Genomic DNA, 21386 nt, shown 5'->3' with positions numbered 1-21386 from the left:
CAAGCTGCTGGCATGGCCCCTTCAGCCCACCTCCATCCTGTATCTATAAAATACTTCGATACAATACAAGAGGAAGAATCTAGACTCAGCCTCCTGCTTTGTGGGGTCATGTTTGCAACTTCTCACACAGCAATTTGTCACCAGGATGCCCAGGCCACCCCTCCCTCATCCTTCCTGCGGTTCCTCTTCAGTCCATGTCAGGAACACACCACCTATCCACACTGCTTGCCCTCCTCCCCTCCAGTGCCTTTTCCCTCGCCCAGTGCACCATGTTGACCCTTGTTTATAGTCTTTTCCCCCTCTCTGTTTGAGAGCAATGATCTTGCTCTCACTGATGTGCTGAGGGAAGAGGGCAGGCAGAGAGATGGCGTGGCAGGTACGAGCACCTGTGGCATGTTTTTTTATGAACTGTCTTACTGATCATGGGAGAGAGCCTGGGAATCAGTTATTCACCCCACGACTCTGGTAAAAATGAAGGTCTGTGTCTGCGCAGCACTGGAAGGTAAACCTCGTCTTCTGATTTGAAGTCTACACATTCTACAGTTGGGAAGCGGGAGTCTCCACTGAGAAACTGCCTCCCGTGGTGCTTACTTCTTTATCAACTGTACGGATTTGGAACTACCTAGGAGACACAGCTCTGAGAGCTCCTCTAAGGTTGTTTCTGGTGGTAGTTTAACTGAGGAGGCAAGACCAACCCCAAATATGGGAGTCACCATTCCACAGCTAGATACCCAGATTGAATTAAAAAAAAAAAAAACAGTTGGACACTGGCTTTCCTCCCTCTCCCACCTCCATCCTCCATCCTCCCTGACTGTAGACACAGTGTAACCAGCTGTCAGGGCCACACGGGGTCATGCAAAGATGGGGACAGACCACTGAAGTCTAATAAACCAGAGCAAACTTTATTCCAGGAAAAAAGTGAAAAATTAAAAAAAAATCACCATGGGGCACAAAAAGCTTATCAGCTAGCTGAGACCACAGCCAGAGATGTATTTGTAAGGCTGTGGCAAAGGCCAGTTTTTGAACTCCTTTTTTAATAGCAAGTATTAGACAATAACAAAAGAATTTTACAGTCTCAAGATAAAACTTTTTTTTTTTTTTTTGGTTTTTCGAGACAGGGTTTCTCTGTAGCTTTGGAGCCTGTCCCGGAACTAGCTCTTGTAGACCAGGCTGGCCTCGAACTCCCAGAGATCCTCCTGCCTCTGCCTCCCGAGTGCTGGGATTAAAGGCGTGCGCCACCACCGCCCGCCCGAGTTTTTCAGTTAAACTAGTGTTTGTATTTAGTCCATTGTTTTCCCCTGGCGTTCCTTGATAGTATTTACCAATGCTCTGCACCTCCCCTGATACTACCAGTTTCGCATAGCAGGGAAGGGGTATGGGATAATATAAAACCAAAAAGTCAAAAGTCACGTACATCCCATCATTGAAAAATTAGCTCACATCAGTTTCTGCTCATGAGCGGCCAGGGGGTTATCTAAAAGCTGACCCTCAGTTTGTAGAGCAACCCTAAGTTTGCAGAGGGCCGCTTCAGCCTCGCATACAGAGCTATGGGTTGTAAAGCAGAGTAGCCCACTGTTAACAGATAATCCTTAAGCTGCTGAAAAAAGCTGCTGACAGTCTGCTCTCATTCTTATTTCTGGAATCTACATTTTTATATTCTTTTTCTTGGGCTTTTCACCAGCTACCACTAGCTCTGGCTCCCAGGCCTTCTCAGTCGTGATGGACCGTTCCCTCAAAATGAGAGCCCCAATACACCCTCCTTTCCTTAAGTAGCTTTTGCCAGGAACTTTGTCATAGCAAAACCAACTAACACATATCTCTCCACTCTCCCCTTTATAGGAGTGAGATAGTGGACCTTTCTAGGTTATGGCTCAGTGGACTCAGGAGTCAGTTCTTGGATGACAATGCATAACTTATGTGGCCTCTATGGCCTCCTCATTTTATAAAGGAAATGATGGAGAATCCCTAGCCCAGGCAGCTGCCAGGCAGTTTAAGGCACACCGTGTATACAGTAGGTGCTCACTTAATCTCGGCTGCCACCCCGGGATTGCAGACCCCTGCTCCAGCGGGCTGTTCTTGCCTGGTGGCCCTTACAGAGAGATCTGGCTTGGTTTTGCTCCAGGATCCTGTCTCCTGATGCTAGAAAGCCTCCTTCTTTCTCTCCAGAACCTTGCTTGTCACAGTTGGTGGCATCAGCTGCTTGTTAGGAAGCCACAACTGGGGAGGCTGGCAGCTGGCGTTTCTTTGCCAGCCCCTGGAGAGGAAGGGCTGTGTTCACAGTCAAGGCTGAGCTGAATACATGGCCGCGCTCCAGCCCAGTCCAGCTCAGCCCAGGGGCAGGCATGGATGGCATTGGGGGAAGGGACCTGTGGTTGTCTCCCCTCTTCTTCCCTTTCAGCTCCCTCCAACTCCCCAACCCCCTTGTGCAGGTACGGGACTGGATGGCTAAGCCACAGCTGCTCGGTCAGGTTTCTGTTTGGGGGGGGGGGGGAGGTCATGGGCAATTCCACCAGCCAGCTCCTTCCTTTTCCTGCTCCTATATGCCAAGCTGACTTGGGGACCTTGTGGCCAACACCCTAGCCAGCTCTGACACTTTCTGTCCTCCGTGCCAGACTATACTAGGCATTCCACAGGGCATGCATGTTGTTGCCCTCAGTCGCCCCCACCCCCAGACATCTGTGCCATAGAGTGCAGAGAGGTGAGGCTCGGGGTGACGTGACTTGCCCAGGGCCATGCAGCCAGTCAGAGACTGTGTAGTACCTAGTCCACAGTCTTTGCCTGAAGGACAAGTGTTTGCTGTGAGTGGTAGCATTGGTGGCCGTGACAAGGTGGTTGAGATGTGTCCTTTTGCTCCAGGGGAACATTGGCTGCCTGAGATGAGACCTGTCATGGGGTAGGGACCCCACCCTGGTGGTTCCCTTAGCAGAGGAGCCCTGAGATGTCAGGAGTAGCACCGGGTGTGAGCCATAGTGTCCACCAGGTGTCACCAAAGTTCTAGAAAACAGTCATTAAAAACAAAGGGTCCCCAAATCTGCAACTAGGGGGCGAGGGGGAATGACAGGTTCTTCAGCGCTCAAAAGGACAAGGTCAGCAAGAGAGCAAGGACAGCGCCCTCTCAAGTCTCAGCACAGAGGACCTCACAGCTCAGAAAGATTGACCAGCAGTCACAGGCAGAGGCAGACTGTGGGAGCAAGGAGGTCTGCCGCTACAAGGTCATGGCCTTCCTGCTCTTCCTCTCACTCCAGCCCGACCCTAATGGCCTCTGCAGCTGCCACGGACTTGAATTATCTTCATCTGTGCTGGTATGCCACAGGGCATCATGCGGGAAGGTTACGGTCCTACGTGCTGTCCTCCCCTCCTAGGCCAGGGCCCTGGGAGAACAGGGGCCACTCCTGGGAACACAGCAGGCCGTCAACACAGTCTCTGTCTTCTTCCAGGATCTCAGATTGAGCTGCGTCTGTAATGCAGAAAGGCTTCTTCACTGAGGACCGAGGCAGGGGACAGAGCCCATGGGTGTGTGTCAGCCTCACCTCCCTTTGGAACTTCCTCCCCCCTTCCCTTGGGTTAGTTTGGGTCCACTTTACACACACTACAGTTGGAAAGAGGGGCCTCCACTGAGCACTTCCTTCCACTGGATTGTCATGTGGTCGTATCTATGGGGCGTTTTCTTGGTTAATGATTGATGTGGGAGGGTCCATTGCACCATGGGTGGTGCCATTCCCTAGGCAGCAGTAGGCTGTATAAGAAAGCAAGCTGAGCAAAGCGTGGGGAACTGTGAGTAGCTTCCTTCTATGCTTCCTGCCTCTGGTCCTGCTTGAGTTCCTGCCCTGATTTCCCTCAGTGACCAACTGTGGAAGGCGTGTCTAAGACAAATGAACCCTATCCTCCCCTAGTTGCTCGTGAATCATGGTGTTTACCGCAGCAATAGAAATCAAACCAAGACGAGCACCCGTGACTCTGGACACTGGGCTCACGAGGAAACAGACAGGAATCCATGAAGGAACTTGAGTGGGAGAAGAGGTGGATACACATGGGTTGCTCCGTGGCTTCCTGTCGCTCGCTCCTCCACTTCCTCTGAGGCATCTGACCTCGGAGCTAGAAACCAGGAGGACCCAGACTTCCCACCTCACTCTGACTTTCTCCTCCCTGCCCCAGCTTTAGCTCACTGAGACAGCTGCTGTTTTTCTGGCTGTCCTATCAAGTTGTGGCCTTTAGGCCAGGGTTCCATCCCAGAAGGGACAACCAGAGACACGACACTAGACGAGGATAGTGTCTGGTGCACATCAGTGGGGAGGCACAAGGAGGGGTGGCTGAATGTCATTCTCGAGATTCAGAGCACAGCTGTGACTTTGGAGACTTGGGGACAGCTGCTATCCCTCTCTGGACCTCAGCTCATCATCGCGAAAGGACAAGCATCCTGAGCCCACACTGGCTGCCGTCATTGCGTGGAGGGTCCCTTTGCCCTTGCTCATGGCCTAGGCATTACTTTCCTGTCTTCTCAGGCTGTGCCTTTAGCTGCACAGTTCCATATCTCCCCACAAGCAGGGGGTGAGGGAAAGAATGCCAGCTGCGGAATGTCAAGACATTTGTCTTCCCCAAACTAGAGACCTAGGAATGAATCCCTATGCCCACCTTGACCCTAAAAAGGACCCAGCAGTGGCAGCCAAGCTGGAAAGTGTTTATTAGTCTCGGGAGTGGTTGTGGCATTCTGCGGAGACCTGGGCAGTGGGGAGAGGGGTACTGGGGCACAGGGTCCTGGATCCCACAGCAGTAGAGTGTCATTGGTCCAGCCTTCTCTATAGGAGATGTGTGCCCATGGAAGAACCCGCAAGCCTGAGGTCAAAACTCGGGAGGAAGCTCTCTGGGCACCCATTGCAGGCCTACCCCTGGCTTGGGAGTGGGGCTAGTGAGGCAGGTAAGGGAAGGGAGACGTGTTGGCTGAACTCCTGAGAGTGTAGAGGAGGAAGATCACAAGGTCGGGGTAAGTTCAGTCAGTTCATTTAGGTGACCACCATGTCACACCACAGCCAGCATGAGGCAAGCTTCAGGAGGATTGCACTTGCCCGCAATGACCCCTAATAGTCCCAAAGTTGCCATTTCCGACATTGCCGTCTGCATAAACTTCTTTTCCTGCATCTGCTGCCACTCTGGTTGGCCCTCTCTCCCCAGTGACAATGTCCCACGTAGCCACACAAGCTGAGCTTCCCAGCGAATTTTCTCAGCATCCAGATGGGGCTGGCGTCCCTGGGTCCTCAGAGTTAAACATGGATGAAGGCAGAAGAACAGGTATGAGGCAGGACTAGACACTGCTGATCCTGAGATGGGAAGTAAGGCCGGGGACAGAGAGAGGCACACCTGAGGAAACACAGGCTGGGGGCAGTGGGGAAGGTGACCTGCCAGCAGGAGCCTTCGAGATTCCCCAGACCCATGGGGCCACGCTCTCAGTGTCACTAGCCCGGTCCCATCCTTTCTCTTGCTATTCCCATATGTGTGTCTGGCAACTGGCCTGGCCTTTGCTACATCCTGCTCCCACCCCCTCACCCCTCCCTTCTTCACCACCCCACCCTCTCTCTACCCAAGTTTTCCTCTCAGTCTCCTGAGATTTTTCCCTTCCGCCTTTCAACCTAAGCCCCAGTCTCAGTTCCTCAGAGACAGTCGGAATCAGCCTCTCCCTGCATACAGAGTAAGAGCTCCAGGTACCCCCTTGCTTGTCACTCTGAATTTAGGTGGGGTAAGGGCGCAATGGGGTACACACCACTTCTGTGCAGGAGTCAGAGGGGTAGGAAGAACTGTGGATGCGTGACCACCTCCTCCCAGTTCCTGTATGTGCAGTTACTCTGTATATGGGGTCCCTGTGCCCTTGGAGCCTGCCCAGAGGCATGCTGGGTAACAGAGGTCAGGCTTTGGGCCTAGACACATCTCATTGGCTGAGGACTGGATGGGGCCACCCACTCTGTCCTCCTCATAGAAGAGATGACTCCTTCAGTCACCTTGTGGAGACGACTGGAACCCAGGCCTCAGCCTAGCACTCTGCCTTCCTGAGTACGGTTCCAGGTCTGTGCTGGGCTCAGAGGTTCTGGGAGGTGAGCTGGGGCCATATCCTTTCTTTCCGTATCCAGGAGAGACCCCAACAAGTCGTATGTTTCCTGCTAAGACCTGACCCAGCTGCTGAATGTGAGACTGACCAAGTGATGGCCACAGACAAGCCCTGGCCTTCTAGAGTTTTCTGAGCTAACTACAGTCCTGAGAGGGAGCCCCAGGACAGCACTGGGCCCTATGTGGCCCCACACATCCGGTGTAGACCCCAGTCAGACCCTCCACCCTCTTTTCTCTCAGACCTCAGCCTGGCTAGGTTGAGACAGGGGTCGATGGGAAGCCATATCCACAGGTGACTTCCTCTGGGTACGGATCATAGATGCTGCAGTTGGGTGTGGGACCCTGACAATAGACATTGAGGTAGCCTCGGTGACTGTTCCTGTACGGCTGGTCCTTGAGGCACAGAGTCAAGTTCTTGTCACACTCACACGTCTGCTTGTCACACTCTGTCTCATTGAGTTCACCTGTCGTGGAAAGAAGGCGTAGGCTTGTGGGTGACAGCAAGACAAGAGAGAAAGGGGCTCTAGGAACCAGGAGGCCTTGGAGAAATGACTTCAGGTCCATAAGTCTTCTTCCACCTGGCTTTTAGGGTGCCCTGCTCTGGGCTGGTACCCCACAGCCTGTGAGTGACGCTAGCACAGGGTAAAACTGGGGAACCTCTGAGCAATTGGGACAACTGAGGCTAAGAAAAAGGGGGGGGAGCTGGAGAGATGGTTCTGCCTATGGGATGCTTCTATACACTGTGGCTGTGTATTACCTCCATTGGTTAATAATAAAAGCTGTTTGACCAGTAGCCAGGCAGGATAAGGTTAGGCGGAACAATCCAGCTGAGGACTCAGAGGAAGAGGGGTGGAGTTCAGGTGATGCAAGCCAGCTGCCCAAGAAACCAGATGCCGGTGGGCTGATAAAGCCACAGCCACGTGGTGATACATAGATGAATCGAAATGGGTTAATTTAATGTGAGAGCTACTTTTAATAAGCCTGAGTTGTCAGCCAAACATTTATAATTAATAGAAGCCTCTGAGTGATGATTTAAAAGTGACTGTGGGGCGGGGCGGGGCAGAAAAGCCTCCCATTGCATGACTCAGCCGTTAAGAGCACCGGCTGCTATTGCACCGGACCCGGGTTCAGTTCCCAGCACCCACATCAAGTGGCTCACACCAGCTATGACTCCAGTTCCAGGGGATCCGACACCCTCTTCTGAGCTCTACAGGCGCACACACTCACATGGTGCACTTACAGAGAAGCAGGTATACACACACATAAGTAAAAATCAACAAAATTGGGAAGAAAGAAAAGAGGGGCAGATTTACCCAACCCTACCAGTACCTCCTGCTTTCCCAGACTCCTCCCTTCCGTGGAAGAGCCAGGCAAGCCCCCACTCTCCTAGGGAGAGATTGGCAAGGGCCAAGTAGCAAAAGGTAGTTCTTACTCAAATTCATGCCCAATTAACGGCTAGTCTAATTCTTCATTTCGTGCTAAGACTAATTTGAAGCCAACGGTTAGCTTTTAGTGTCAATGCGTCTCATTTGGGATATCCTTATCCCAAAAATATTTCCTTGATTGCCTGAAATCCAAGCTTAGTGGGGTATCCTGGGTTTGTCTTTGGGTCTCCACACTCACCCCCCCCCCAAGGTCCCATTCCTAGCCAGGGTGTCAAGGGAGGGACTCACTGCAGACAATCACAGTGTCGTTCTCAATTCTGTGGTCATAGTGGTCCACGTAGGGGTGGCAGCCTTGGTCAAAGAGCTTCTGATAGCAACAGTCATGGGCGTGACAGCACCTGAGGTGGTAGAGATGGGCAGACAGATGCAGGCAGCCCCCCCCCAAACCAAGTGGAGACCTTGGATCATCTGTTTCAGCCCCTCATGGTCAGCCCTTCAAACTGCAGTCCAGAGAGGGGTAGTTACACGCCCAAGGTCACACAGTAGAGGAGAACTGGCATCCTATACTCTTGTCCTTGATCCTACCTCTTTGTCCTATCATCAGGGCTCTTGGCCCCCTCCCTACACTGGAGCCCAGAGTGGAGCTGCAATTGGAGTCAGGTGTCCCAGCTACCAGGTCTGAGGGAGGGTCGGCAGGAAGCCATGACTTTAAAACCATAGGAAGTAACTCAGGCTCTATGCAGAGCCCCACTGTGCTGGATGGCCAAGAAGGGGAGAGGGTCTGAGGTGCGTCAACAGGCATGGGGGCATGAAAGATGCGAAGTGAATGCAGAGTGTTCATCCCTTCCTCTTCTACAAGAGTGAAGCCAGCTGCCAGCTCTCTGAGGTGCCAGACTTGGTGCTGGCTGCTGCTGGGGAAGGAAGAGCGGAGGCCATGACTTCCAGGGCCTCTTAGTCTGAGGGAGAAAGCGTGGACTAATAGGGTGGGTGTCCATAGTGTCTGTGCCTTTGTGGAGGATCCACCACGAGACCAGTGCCTCCTTGTTGGTTTGTGGGGGCATAAAATGCTATTCTAATATGGACAACAGAAAGTATCTAAGAAGGTAAAAATGGGGTTCCTGGCCCTTCCTCCTCAGTCTGTCCATAAGCGTCCCCCATCTCTCCCAACAGGAGGCCTCCAGAACCTACCAGTCCACCTCATCCATGGGCTTGCCGCGCCCCCCTAGCCCGCAGTAACAGCCGTAGCCCACAAAGGACAAGATGGCGTTTTTGTGGGTGATAGCTTCCACCATGGACTTCAGGTTCAACAGGCTGCCATGGGCGACGGACACAACTACAAGAGAAGCGGGAAGTGACTCCTCAGAGCCCAGAGAATGGGATGGGGAAGGGCGAAGGGAGAAGAGGGTAGTAGGCTGGGGTTCCCACTCCCTGCACACCTCGGAGGACCGAATCTGGTTCATTCAACTGCAGACAAGACAGCCTCCTAAAGCTTTGAATTTGTTAACTCATTGGGTATTCATTGTGAAGTCATTAACACAGTTTTACAGATAAGCAAACTGAGGCTGGAGCCCTGAGTAACTTGCCGAGGGTTACATTGTCTCGTGATGCTTGGGGATCCTAGAGCTAGTCAGGGTGGGAACCTCAGCCACACCCTCTGCCTCAGGTGCTTGGCTTCCGGTGGAGCCTGCTAAACTCACGCTAAGGTGAAAATCCTAAAAGTCAGAATTGCATTTCAGTCGAGTTTGGTGGTTACATTCCAGCTACTGAAGACCTTGTCTGAGGCAGGAGGATTGAACATGCAAGAGCTGCCTGGACTGTAGACTGGTTTCAGGGACAGCCTGGGCAACTTAATGAGATCAGAGACCACTTCCCCAAGAGGTCATCCTCAGTGCCACAGCTGTCAGGAGTTACAGGAATTGGGTTCTTTCTGCTCCCTTCCTGACCTCTGCTACTGAAGGGAGCCAGGGAGTTGGTGCATCTCAGACAGTGCACACACGGAACAAGCAATAATGCAAAGGCACTTCTGTCACCAGCAAAACTCAGCTTCCTGACAGTGGCCAGGCCCTCCAGCCATTCATTCATCCTTCTTGCTTCTCTGACTGCTTCCCTCTCCTGTCCCGTGTAGGGTGTGGGGCTCTCTAAGCCATCTGCACTTAGTCAGTGCCATGAGCCTGGGGTCTGCAGTCCCTACCTGAGTGAAGCCGCTCATCTACCCACCAGCAGGAGGGAGGTTTTATCCCCATTTAGGGGTGAGAAAACAAAGGCTCAGAAGGGGAAAGGCTTGCCCAGGTAGCACAGGCTGGGAGTAGCAGAGTTCAGGCAGGAGCCTTGTCTGTTCCTTAGCTGGATGCTAAACCACGCATATAACAACCTCCACTGGTCTGCTCCATCTGCATCTGGAGTTAGGCATCCTGTCCCCACATCCTCCAACCTCCTTCCTCTGTGGGCAAGAAAATGTTCTGAGAGACAAGAAGCCCAGTTTTGGAAAGTTGAAGGCTAAATAGAACACCCCCCCCCAAAGGACCTTGAGGTACCTAGTTGCCACCATAAGGCCCTGGCTGCCTCTTCCCCTGCAGGCATTTTACCCTAGGGACAGGATATATGTAACACCAGGCTGCTGGGTCCCCAACCATCGGCTCTCACAGGATGAGGGTAAGAAATATACATGATTATGCTTGGGATAGACAAACACTCCCTTAAACTCCCCACTTCACACACACACACACACACACATCACAACACATCACAATGAACACAAGTATACACCTAGGTGCCAGCCATGAGCCATATTTTACTGACGTGTGGGCCACGCAGACACCGTGTATGCTCAGACACACCTACACTCATGCACAGACACGCATCTAGCTCCACACAAACTCATTAACTCCTGCCTGCACGGAAAGTCACTAATACATATGCTCAGGTCCACGATGATGGCAAACACTGTGAGTTTACGAGGCTTGCTCAGCTCCCTGCACCTGCTCGGCATAGCTCGTTAAAGATGTCTTCTGGCTTGTTTACAGGTGTCCTGAACTAAACATCCCCAGAGGAGAGAGGTTGGAGCCTAGACAGGGAAGTGGAGAGGAGGAAACAGCCGGCCAGGAGAACCACACAGGAGGTCCGCATTTCTAGGGAAAGGCTGGGGGAGGGAGGGGAGTCAGAAAGGTCTCCTGGGAGCTATGCTCACCACTGCCAGCCAGGACTGCGATGGCAAAGAATTTCTTCATACCCAGGCTGGACCTAAGAGAGAACAAAGCCCAAGCTGAATCCCTCCTCCCCAGCTACGTGCAGCCGGGTCTCATCCAAGACACCACCCATGCTTTCTCTTGCCCTAATTGCTGCCACCCAGCCCTGCGATCAGCACCTCCTTACCTGGCCTGCATCTCCTGTGAGGAACACACCCCAGGGTGGCAGAGCCACCAGAACCAATCTCCTCTACCGCCCGCACCCGACTCTCAGCTCCAAGACGGGAAGCCATGGCCCTACACCAGATTCAGCTCTCTTGAGTCTATACTCCAAGGAATGCCAGGACCCAGGTTGTGGAACCCCACCTGGCAGTTGGATCTTAAAACATAAAACCATGAGACCCAGGTCACTGGATTCTAGATTCAGCTTGGTAAATGCTGAGGGACCACAGGCAGATCTCTCAGTCTCTCTAGGCTTCAAGAACAGATTGGAGTTGATTAAATCCCAAAGATCCTTCTAGGACCAGAATGCAGTTGGCACGCTTTTGCTCAACATGCAGAAACTCCGCTCTCCTTCCTGAGGAACTGACTCCAGAGCGGAACCGGAACCCCTCCCCATCTCCCTGCCCCCCCTGCGTGGAATGTTGTTCCGTTCCAAGGCAACAAGCACCTACCTGGAGGTTCTGAAAGGAGAAGAGGCCCTGAGGCTTGGCCTCTTCCATCCAGTGGGGTGTTTAACCAGCGCCTTCTTCCTGAACCCTTTGGGGTTGGCCCTTGCCCCATCTGCCATGTCTTGGATTTGGGGAGGCCAGCGACATAGGGCTTTAAAGGTCTTTGATATGCCCGGAAGTCTCTGAAGAACAGGCCCCAGCTTCACGCTGCTGCCACGCACACCAGCAGGGTAGTGCTGGGGCAATGCCCTTGGGCAGGAGGCAGGTGACAGGTGTCCTAGAAAAGGCTGGCTCCACCTCTTCCCTCCTGCTGTCACAGCCCTCCCCACTCCAGGCTGGTAAAATCCCCACCCCACAACAGCCTGCCCACCTCTGGGCTTGGGAGTGGGGTACCCGCACCAAGAATCAGCCCCACCCCCTGTACCTGAAGCAAGGCTGAAGCTCACACCATCCCCAGCTGGAAGATGCTAAGGAAAATGTTATCCAACAACACTAGCTGGGGGAAAAAAAAAAAAAAAAAAAGGAAGAGGTGCTTTCTTCAAGGGACCTTCCTGTAGGGACCACTGTACCAGGGCCTTAGAGTGAGCAAGAGAGACTGGACTCAGTTCCAAATACAAAGCAAAGAGGGTTAAGGAGGCCCAGAGTGCAAAAGGTCCGGACCCAACTGCATCAGAAACCCGGTTGTGGTGGTACATGCCTGTAATCCTGGCTCTTGGGAGATGGAAGCAGGAGGAGTTCAAGTCCATCCTTGGCTACATGGCAGGTTTTAGGCTACCTTGGACGACATGTGAATCTGAGAGGGGGAGTGGAAGAAGAGAGAAGGGCTGGAGAGTTTCCTCTGTGGTTAAAAGCACTTGATGCTCTTGCGGAGGAGCTTGGTTCAGTTCCCAGCACTGTTACTTCAGCTCACAACTGCCCGTCACTTCGATTTCATGGGTTCTGGCGCCTTATTCCGCTTCTCCAGGCACCAGGCATGCGAGCGGTGAAGGCACATCCATGCGGGCGAGGCGTTCATACACATAAAATAAAAATAAATTGGGCCTAGAGAGATGGCTCCACAGTCCAAAAGCACTTACTGCCCTTGCAGAGGCCTCGGGTTCACCAGAACCCACACGGTGGCTCACGACTATCTGTAACCCCAGTTCCTTGGGATCTGGTGCTTCTTCTGATCTTTGCATGGAGTGCACATGCATGCACTCAGGCACATACACATAACATATTTTAAAAATAAAAAATTAATATTTTAAAAGGGAAAAAAAAAAGGCAGGCACAACAAGGCAAAAAGACAAGTGTGAGCGAATGCATGGTCATCACGAGGACCCGGCGGGGCAGAGGCTGCGCTAAGCTAAGCTGACTGGACAATGTCTCAAGCAGCAGGGATCACGTGTTACCTCAGGGGAGGGTAGAGGCTGATCGGTGGATGTCGAGAGGGACAACAGAGATCCCAGTTGAACGTGGTAGCAAGACAGTAGCTAAACGTAGACACTACAGAGACCCCAAAGCAGGTTAACCACCAATGCCTGCTTAAGAAGGAAGCTGTGAGGAGCCCAAGTCTGGCCCAGTGATGGAGGCTCTTAATGGTGAGGGGACTTTGTGTGGACACGTACCTATCCGCGCATCCCTAAGTGACTGAGACGGGGTGAGAGTGGGGAGCTCAACTCATGCACCCAGCTCACCTGCAGTGTCAAGAGTCTTCTTGGGCTCTTTTTAACCTGTCCTTGTGGGTAGAGACCACACTCAGTGCTGCAGCCGTCTAACACACCCCAGGGCTTCTAACAGCACCCTGGGCCCAACAATAGCCCCTCCTACCTCACTCCTAAATTGGCCCACCCCCCAAATGTCTTTGAAAATTATTATCTGTACCCAGATGGTACCAGGGTGGGTGGTGGAGGGCCTGGTGAGTCTGGGTGTTAGCATCAGTTGCTTGTTTTTAGGGAGTGGGGTGTGCGGTGCTGGTCCTTGTTATTACCGTCTTCTCTTTATGGGGTCGGGAAAGAAGGGAGGGCTCTGGGAGCCACCTGAGGAGACTGAGCAGGTACCCAGGTACCCAGGGCTGAGACCTGGGTCACTGGGCTCCCTTCCCTGCTCTGTGCCCCCCTCAGTTGTGGAGTCAGGGTACCAAGGCCTCGTTCCAGGAATAAGGATTTTAAGTACCTATGTCACCTGTGCTATGAGGCATGCACAGGGCTCAGTTTTAAAGACAGGGCCTGGGGTGAATAGGGGTGGGTTGTGGCAGTGGTGGGGGTGTCAGGGATGATGGGAAAGAGGCCTGTTGGATTCTGGTACTTCCAATATCCCCTCATCCAGTGTTTCCGATCCTGTTGACAAGGGTCTGAAAGGGCTGCCCTGTCTTCTTATCCCCGTTTCCTCCCATTCCCCCTGTTTCCTCCCACTTCCTACTCCCCCACAAGCTTCTCTTCCCCCGCAGGCTTTTCAGACTTCCTCTTCTGGCTGTCCCAAGCCCATGACCCCATCTCAGGTGTCATTCACTGTCCCTCACCACCCCACTTCCGCCCAATTTCCTGTCTGTGTCCCCAGGAAGTCCCTCACAGCCTACCATCAGTCATCCACACACCACACACGGGAAGGCTTTAATTTGTCCTTGTAGGTGCGTTCCCTTGCGGGTACCTGTATGTTTTGGTTTGTGGATCTCGACCCGACTGGGAAATCCTAGAGTTCCAGGCCCTCGTTTTCTCGGTGAGCCTCAGGGTTTGCCCCTGTGACAAGGGCTTCAGAAAAGCTGTTGGCAAGGCTGGTGTTGCTCTCCTGTCTGCAGGGTATCTGGGTTCTAATTCTACCTCCTCATTTGCATCTGTTTCTCAGGAAGATCACTGGCCTATGAAAACAACAACAAATACAGCCTGCAGGAGCTGGGGAGTGCCTACATTTAGGCTAAAGCCAAGACCTGGAACCTCACTCAGGAAGCCACTTTGTCCCCTAAAATTCGAGTAGAGATGCAAGTCAGGCAGGTCTTCAGACAGCCCGATCCTCCCCGGGGAGAGGCGGGCTCCTCCACTCCCACCTGCCTCTTCCAAGCTCCAAGAGCTCAATAGTGAATAATAAACTGGTCTGCCCAGAAATTCCACTTGTGGGAGAGCAACCCCAGATACAAACCTAAGCTATTCCCAAAGATGGATGCAAAGAGACACTGCGAGGGTGGCCTTTATTACTTGTGTCTTAGGTACAATCAAGTAGGTTAGTCTTGTTTAATCACCTCTTTGAGAGTACTCTTTGCAAAGACAGATACATTCTGAGGCACTGGGCTAAAGTGTTCAAGGGGCTTCACCACGTGAATTTGAGGGATACCATTCTGGCCAGAACAAGGATTTACAGGAATTCCTGCTGGCATTACAAGAGGAAATTCTGAATTTACCCTATGGAGCCACATCCATTCTGATACCAAAGCTGCTCAAAGGAAGAGTGCAGACCAATGACCTACTGAACACAGAGTCTATAAAAATATATAAACAAAGAAACAAACCATAGCCACGTTGGCTTTATCTGTGGAATGAAAGTTTGATTTTTACACTAGAATAGAACCCATGTGTATTTTACCAACCACGTTAATGGGTTTAAAAATAAAACGTGTAAATACCTCAGATGCAATCAAACCAACCAGGAGACACCATGGGACAAAAATCAGCATTCATTCTTGGCAAGAACAAATCTAAAAGTCAGAAAATTGAGATCTAAGTTCACCTTGAACTATAAATCACAACCAAAATCACGCTTGAGGCTGAAAAACTGAATGTCCCCTGCTGGGGGCAGGGGCAAGAGTGTCCACACACTGGATCTGTCCAGCACCGCACTGGGGTTGGCGGGGGGTGGGCAGTGGTGGGGGGCATTTAGTAAGGTAAAGAGAGAGAGGAACTGGGGAGGCACAAAAAGAAATAAAAACACAGCCAGGCAGGTGTGGCACACGCCTTTAATGCCAGCATCCAGAGGCAGAGGCAGGCAGATCTCTGTGTGTTTGAGGCCAGCCTGGTCTACAAGAGCTAGTTCCAGGACAGGCTCCAAAAGCTATGGAGAAACCTTGTCTCAAAAAATCAAAACAAAACAAAACAAAACAAAAAAAAAACATTAAAGCCACAACGGATGTATCTGTCCCTGGACCTGATGACACATGTGCCTGATCTCACACTCAGGAGGCAGAAGCAGGCAGATCTCCCCAGAGTTGGAGGCCAGTCTGGACTACATGGAGAGACACTGCCTCAAAGAAGAAACAAATAACCACCAATAACAACAGCAACAACAACACACTTCCATTAGCATCCACTTAATGGTCCACACGAGGACTCCTGCCTGACCGTGGCCACTGCCAGCCATGTGCTCATAGTCCTGCCCTGTCACGACGGTGCCTTCACTTGACTGAAACTGGCATCTGATGACAGGAAGGAGCAGGTTTATAAACTGGCTAAGAAGAACCCGACTCCCTCACCCACCAATGTGACCTTGAAGGACTCACAAGGCGTAGCACCGTCTGCCTTGTGGTAAAGTTAAAGATGCCTGGGTCCAGCCAGGCGTGACAAGTGGTGTCTGCCTGTAAACCCAACAGTCTGAAGGCAAAGACAGGAAGATCACAAGTTCAAGGGTAGCCAGAGCTATACGTAGTGAGACTCCTCTCAAACAGGCAACCCTGGCTTGGAAGAATTCCCACCAATAGGATGCAGGCCCTAAGCTATGGATGGTTCTGAATGATCAAGAGATGGACCCATCCATCCACCCAGTATCACTTGAGTCCTCCTCCATCCTCGGGAAGATGAGTCACCCACAGCTTTGCCCCAGTTGTACAAAGTCATCTCTGTGCTCAAGCAATGAAATCACTGCTTGACATTCTAAAAGAAGTGGTGGCTCACGCTGTGATCTCAGCGCCAAGGAGTGGGGAGCTGGAGGAAGACTGAGTGTTCAGGGCCAGCCGGACTGTTTCCAAACAGGCAGGGAATGTAAGACCCTGCCACAAAACAAACAAACAAAAACAACACCAAAACCCTGTAGAATCCACACAGACTGAATTCATATGTGGAGTTTAGCCAGGTCGCAGAACAGAACACGAAAATTCAAAAATAACAACAGTTGTTATGTCTGCATGTTGGAAATGGATGTTTGCAAACTGAAAACCTAAGACCACTTATAAAAATACAAAAAAAGTCAAATTTCTATGGATGAAATTGATAAAGAAATGGAAAGAGTGTAGACTGAAAACCTAAAATAATGTTCAGAGGGATCAAAGAAGACCAAATAAACCCCAAATAAGCCGAGGGCTAGTCCACAGAGGTGAGTCTGGAGGCTCATGGTCACTGACAGGCCAGTTCCTCCCTGGGATCTATGGAGTCAGTGTCAAAAGGGCTTTCAGACAAACCTTAGCAGACTTTTCTTAAAGGGTCTGGCAAGCTCCTCTTAAAATTCTTACGGAAATTATAAGGACTGAGGAGGTTATACCTATCAACTATAATCAGAAGTTCAAGGTCAACTGCTGCAGCACATTAGATTTGAGGCAAGCCTGGGCTTTGAGATCCTGTCTCAAAAACATAAATAAAAAGCAGAAGGGATGAAAATGCCACAAGGGTGCTAATACAATATGTAGAGAAAAAGTACTCTTTGCAATGAATCTAGAGGCAATAGCTGCAGAGCTACCACCAAAAGAATGAGGCTGAAACCCCTGGCTCAAGCCACCCACTAAAGTTAGATCAAAATGGGGGCTTAAACTGGGGGCTGGAGAGACGGCCATTAAGAGTGCATGAGGCTCGTCTGAAGGAATCCAAGTTGGATTCCCAGCACCTGAGTCTGTTAGGTTCATTGACTGGGGCTGAGGAGAGTGGATGCGTGGCAGAGCAGAGCAGGGAGTGACTGCCGTCGGTAGAGTTGTATCTGGGGTGTCGAAAATTAGACCGTGGTCATGGTTACAGGAACATGGATTCTAAAAATTGAAGCTGGACTTGGTAGCACACATCTAACATCCCAAACACTTAGGGAGTAGAAATAGGAGGATCTAGGGTTTGAAGCCCCAGGCTACATGAGGCCCTGGCTAAACAAAAAAAGAAAACTGAGTTAATGGCTGGAGATATAGCTCAGGTGGTAGAGTGTTTGCCAAGCATGCATGAAACCCTGAGTTCAGTTCACTCCACAAACTGAGGATAATGGTTAGCATCTGCAATCTTGGTACTCAGTGGCTGAGACAGGAGAAGCAGAAGTCAGTTACTACTGCTTGTAGTGGAACTCCAGGGCATCCAACGCCCTCTTCTGGCCTCTGAGGGCACTGCACTCCTCTGTACATACCCACACACAGATACCCACACATTCACATAATTAATTAAAAATAAAATAAATCTTTCTTTTTAAAGGTTGATTCAAAATGAATCAGAAACCTAAATGTAAAGCATAAAACCTTAGAAGACAACCAGGTATGGTAGTAGTGTGTGGTTGTGATCCCGGCACTGAGGAACCAAAGGCAGGAGGAGGCTAGCCAGTGAGTGGAGGCTAACCTGGGATGCATAGCTAGACCTTGCCTCAAGTAAGCAAACAAAACTAGCAAAACCCCCAGTGTAGGAGGAAATCTCTGTGGTATTGGGATAGGCGATGACTTCCTAAATCGTGTTACAATAACACAAGAGACATTTAAAAATGAATTTTATCAGAATTTAAAACTCTCTGCTGCAAACCACACCAAAAACGAAAGTGAAAAGATACCCCACAGAGTGGGAGAAAATCGTGTGTCTCATAAGGTATTTACCCTGAATCGATAAAGGACTCTGGCAAGTCAACAGTGAAGCAATAACAACCCTATTTCCAAATGACAAGGAGCTTGAACAGTTCTCCAAATAAGATAAACCGATGACCAATAAGTGCATGGGAAGGTACTTAACATCATTAGTCACCAGAGAAACACAAATCAAGGCCACCCTGAGGAGACAGCTCACACCCACTAACACACCTGTAGTGAAAGAGAGAGGTAGGAAGGATGTGGCCACCCCGGGAACACTTGCATGGCTTTGGAGGTGGTCTTTCCTCAGCATGTTAGTAATGGAGTTTTCCATATGAAGCAGAAGTTCCATTTCCAGGGTCTACACCCCAAAAGAAACAAAAGCAGATGTCCACAGGAAATGTGTACCTCGTTCACAGTCCCGGTGTGCATTAGAACCAAGAGTGAGGTGGAAATGCCCAGCACGGAGCAGTGGATGTATGAATGTGGACTAGAGATCCTAGGACGTATGATCCAATCATTGAGAGCGGTTCAGAGGCTGCAATTCTGCGGCTCAACCAGTGCATGTTTTCCACTCAAATGTGAAGACCCAAGGTAGATGCTGGCACTCACACTAAAGCCAGGCATGGTGGTGCATGTCTGTAACTCTACCACTGAGAGGTAGAGGCAGGAGGGTCCATGGGTCTTACTGGTCAGTAAGTGTAGCTAAGCTCTGGGTTCATTGAGAGACCTCTTTGGAGAAATTAAGTAGAGAGGGGGTGAGGAGGACACAATGGTGACCTCTAACCCCACTACAGACATATACACACATATCTACATACGTACACACAAATGTATATACATGCAAGAACACATACACAGTCACATCAAACAAACAAACAAAAGGAATCCAGTGTCGGTAAATGCCTCAGCCTGGGTGAAACAAATGTCAGGTAGGAGAAGCAGTCACTGAAGGCAATATGTTGTGTGATTCGTTCATATACAGATCTGAAACAGGCAACAGAGTCAAAAAATATATATGTGACCTGACTAGGGTCAAGGGAAGGAGTGTTTGGCAGAGCAGGGCAGGGAGTGACTATCATTGGTGGAGTTTCATCTGAGGTGTCTAAAATTAGACTGTGGTCATGGTTGCATGAATATGATTGTAAAAAAGTCAAAGCCGGCCATGGCAGCATGCAGCTACAATCCCAAACTCTTGGGAAGTAGAGATGGGAGGATCAAGGGGAGTCACTGCTCAGAAAACAAAAAGAAGATTGAATTAGGGGCTGGAGAAGTAGCTCGGCTGGTAGAGTGGCTAGCATCCATGAAACCCTGAGTTCAGTTCCCAGAAACCAAGTCTTGAGAAGTTCAGGGCCATCCTCTCCTACATCTTGAGTTTAGGGCCAGTCTGGGCCATGTGAGAACTTTTCTCAAAGAAAATAATAAATGATATACTTGAAAGAACATTATATATACACAGCAAGCTGCCTTTGAAGACGGGTCATTTTGTTTGGCCTCAAGGAAGGAAGTCCCAACACATCTCACCATGTGAATGAACCGTAAGGACATTAATCTTGTCATGAAATGCTTGAGACAAACACTATAGATTCCTGCTTCCGGGAGTGTTCAAATTCACAGAAGCCAAAGAGGAGAGTAGCGTTTTCCAGGGGCTGGGAGGGGAGTGGAACTCTCGCTGCTCGCTGGGAGCAGAGTTTCAGTTTTGCAAGATGGAAAGTTCCGTGGGAGGGTGGCGGGGACGGTTGAGCAACAGCGTGACGGTGCTGATGGCCCGCATGCTGCACAGCAGAACTAGCTATGGTGGGAGATTTGATGCTGCCTACAGTCTGTATACGTTAAAGGAATGCGTGTGTTTGGAAATGGTGTGTCAGCCTACATGGAAGATCTAGCTCAGGGATTTTCTAAAGGAGAACGGTCTGGGACAGGTGATGCGTGTCTGTAATCTCACTACTTGGGAGTTGGAGGCTCACGGATCAAGGGCAAAAGGCCAGCCTGGGTTACGTGATACCCTGTCTCAGAAACAACAAACAAACAAAAACAAAACCCAGGGTTTGGAGAGGTGGTCCAGTGGTTAAGAGCACTGGTTGTTCTTTGCAGAGGACCCAGGTTTGATTCTCAGCACAGACATGGCAGCTCACAGCCCTCTGTAACCCCAGTCCCAGGGCATCCAGTGCTCTCTTATTATCACATAGGCACTATATACATGGTACACACACATGCATGCAAAACACCATGTACATAAAATAAATGAAAAATAAAAAAAAGCAACAGTTCTTGTAGAGGCCCTGGGTTTGGGTCCTAAAATCCACACCACGTGGCTCACAACTACCTGTAGTTCCAGGGGATTTGCTCTCTCTCTCTCTCTCTCTCTCTCTCTCTCTCTCTCTCTCTCTCTCACACACACACACACACACACACACGCACACACGCACACACGCACACACGCACACACGATTCAAAATAGAATAAATATATTTTTGTTTTTTAAACAGAGCATCCCTGTATAGTCTCAGGTGTCCTAGAACTTGTTATGTAGACCAGGCTGGCCTCGAACTCACAGAGATCAAATCTTTAAAGCAAATGCACACGCCAGCAAAGATCACTGTGACTGCTGCTTGACAGAGCCCCTGATACAACGTGGAAGGCCCAACAGATCAGAGAAAATATCCGGCGCGTTGGGTTCCATGAGTCTTTAACTTCTTGTCCTTTCCAAGATCCTCTCAAGAAAATGGGAGAGCTTGGGGGTGTAGCTGGATAGTAGAGCACACATTTGACACCTGGGTTCAATCTCCAGCATGGAGAAAAAGAGGGGAAGATGAGGGAGGGGGACAGGAGGTGGGGGAGAGAGGAGACCATTAAAAATGAGCAAAATATTTGAACAGGAATTTCACTGAAGATGTATCAATAGTAAATGAGCACACGGGGAGGTACGGAGAATTGTTTGACTTCCTCCTCCTCTTCCTCCTCTCCCTTCTCCTCTTCCTCCTCTTCTTTTTCTCCCTCCTCTTCTTTGTCCTCTTCTTTTCCCTCTCTGTTCTGCTAGAGTGAATAAGACATCCACACATGCAAGGCACTTCTAAGTAACATCCCCCCTCAGTCTGAGTATTTTCTTGAAATGATAATAACCGCACCATTCTATTCCTAGATGCTTTCCCAAGAGAAATGAAAACATTTACCCAAACAACCAGAAGCCTAGAGACTGGTAACCAGATAAGGAATTCCATATATCTGCACCAGGGAGTATTACTCAGCACTGAAAAGTGACACACAGCAGCAAAGACAAGTCTCCGGCATTACGCAGAGTAAAACCAGACGAAACATGTAAATGCTGTGTGATTCCATTTCTGTCCAA

At 50.4% G+C, this 21386-nt stretch overlaps 1 protein-coding gene across 1 annotated transcript; it reads right to left on the bottom strand.

Annotated features, from left to right (window-relative positions):
- Positions 1-6348: 6348 nt before the first annotated feature.
- Positions 6349-11456, bottom strand: Pla2g2f (phospholipase A2 group IIF). Its single transcript, XM_050150526.1, has 5 exons — positions 11341-11456; positions 10669-10721; positions 8670-8814; positions 7770-7879; positions 6349-6560 (listed from the first exon to the last, which is right to left on the bottom strand). The coding sequence occupies exons 1-5, from the start codon at positions 11454-11456 to the stop codon at positions 6349-6351; spliced, it is 636 nt and encodes a 211-aa protein (XP_050006483.1).
- Positions 11457-21386: the final 9930 nt, after the last annotated feature.

Source organism: Alexandromys fortis, unplaced genomic scaffold, assembly GCF_014885135.2.
Source record: "Alexandromys fortis isolate MF-2015 unplaced genomic scaffold, M_Fortis_MF-2015_v1.1 scaffold_26, whole genome shotgun sequence".
Classification (NCBI taxonomy): Eukaryota; Metazoa; Chordata; class Mammalia; order Rodentia; family Cricetidae; genus Alexandromys; species Alexandromys fortis.
Note: the sequence above shows the minus strand (reverse complement) of the source record. Positions and strands in the feature narration are given on the sequence as shown.

What these genes read in the sequence shown, in the direction of transcription:
- Pla2g2f (XM_050150526.1), bottom strand. Translation starts at nt 11,456, where the DNA reads ATGGCAGATGGGGCAAGGGCCAACCCCAAAGGGTTCAGGAAGAAGGCG. An exon ending in CGCAGTCCTGGCTGGCAGTG is followed by an intron (nt 8,815 to 10,668) that starts GTGAGCATAGCT and finishes CTTCTCTTGTAG; the next exon opens with TTGTGTCCGTCGCCCATGGC. An exon ending in CGACACTGTGATTGTCTGCA is followed by an intron (nt 6,561 to 7,769) that starts GTGAGTCCCTCC and finishes TTTCCACGACAG; the next exon opens with GTGAACTCAATGAGACAGAG.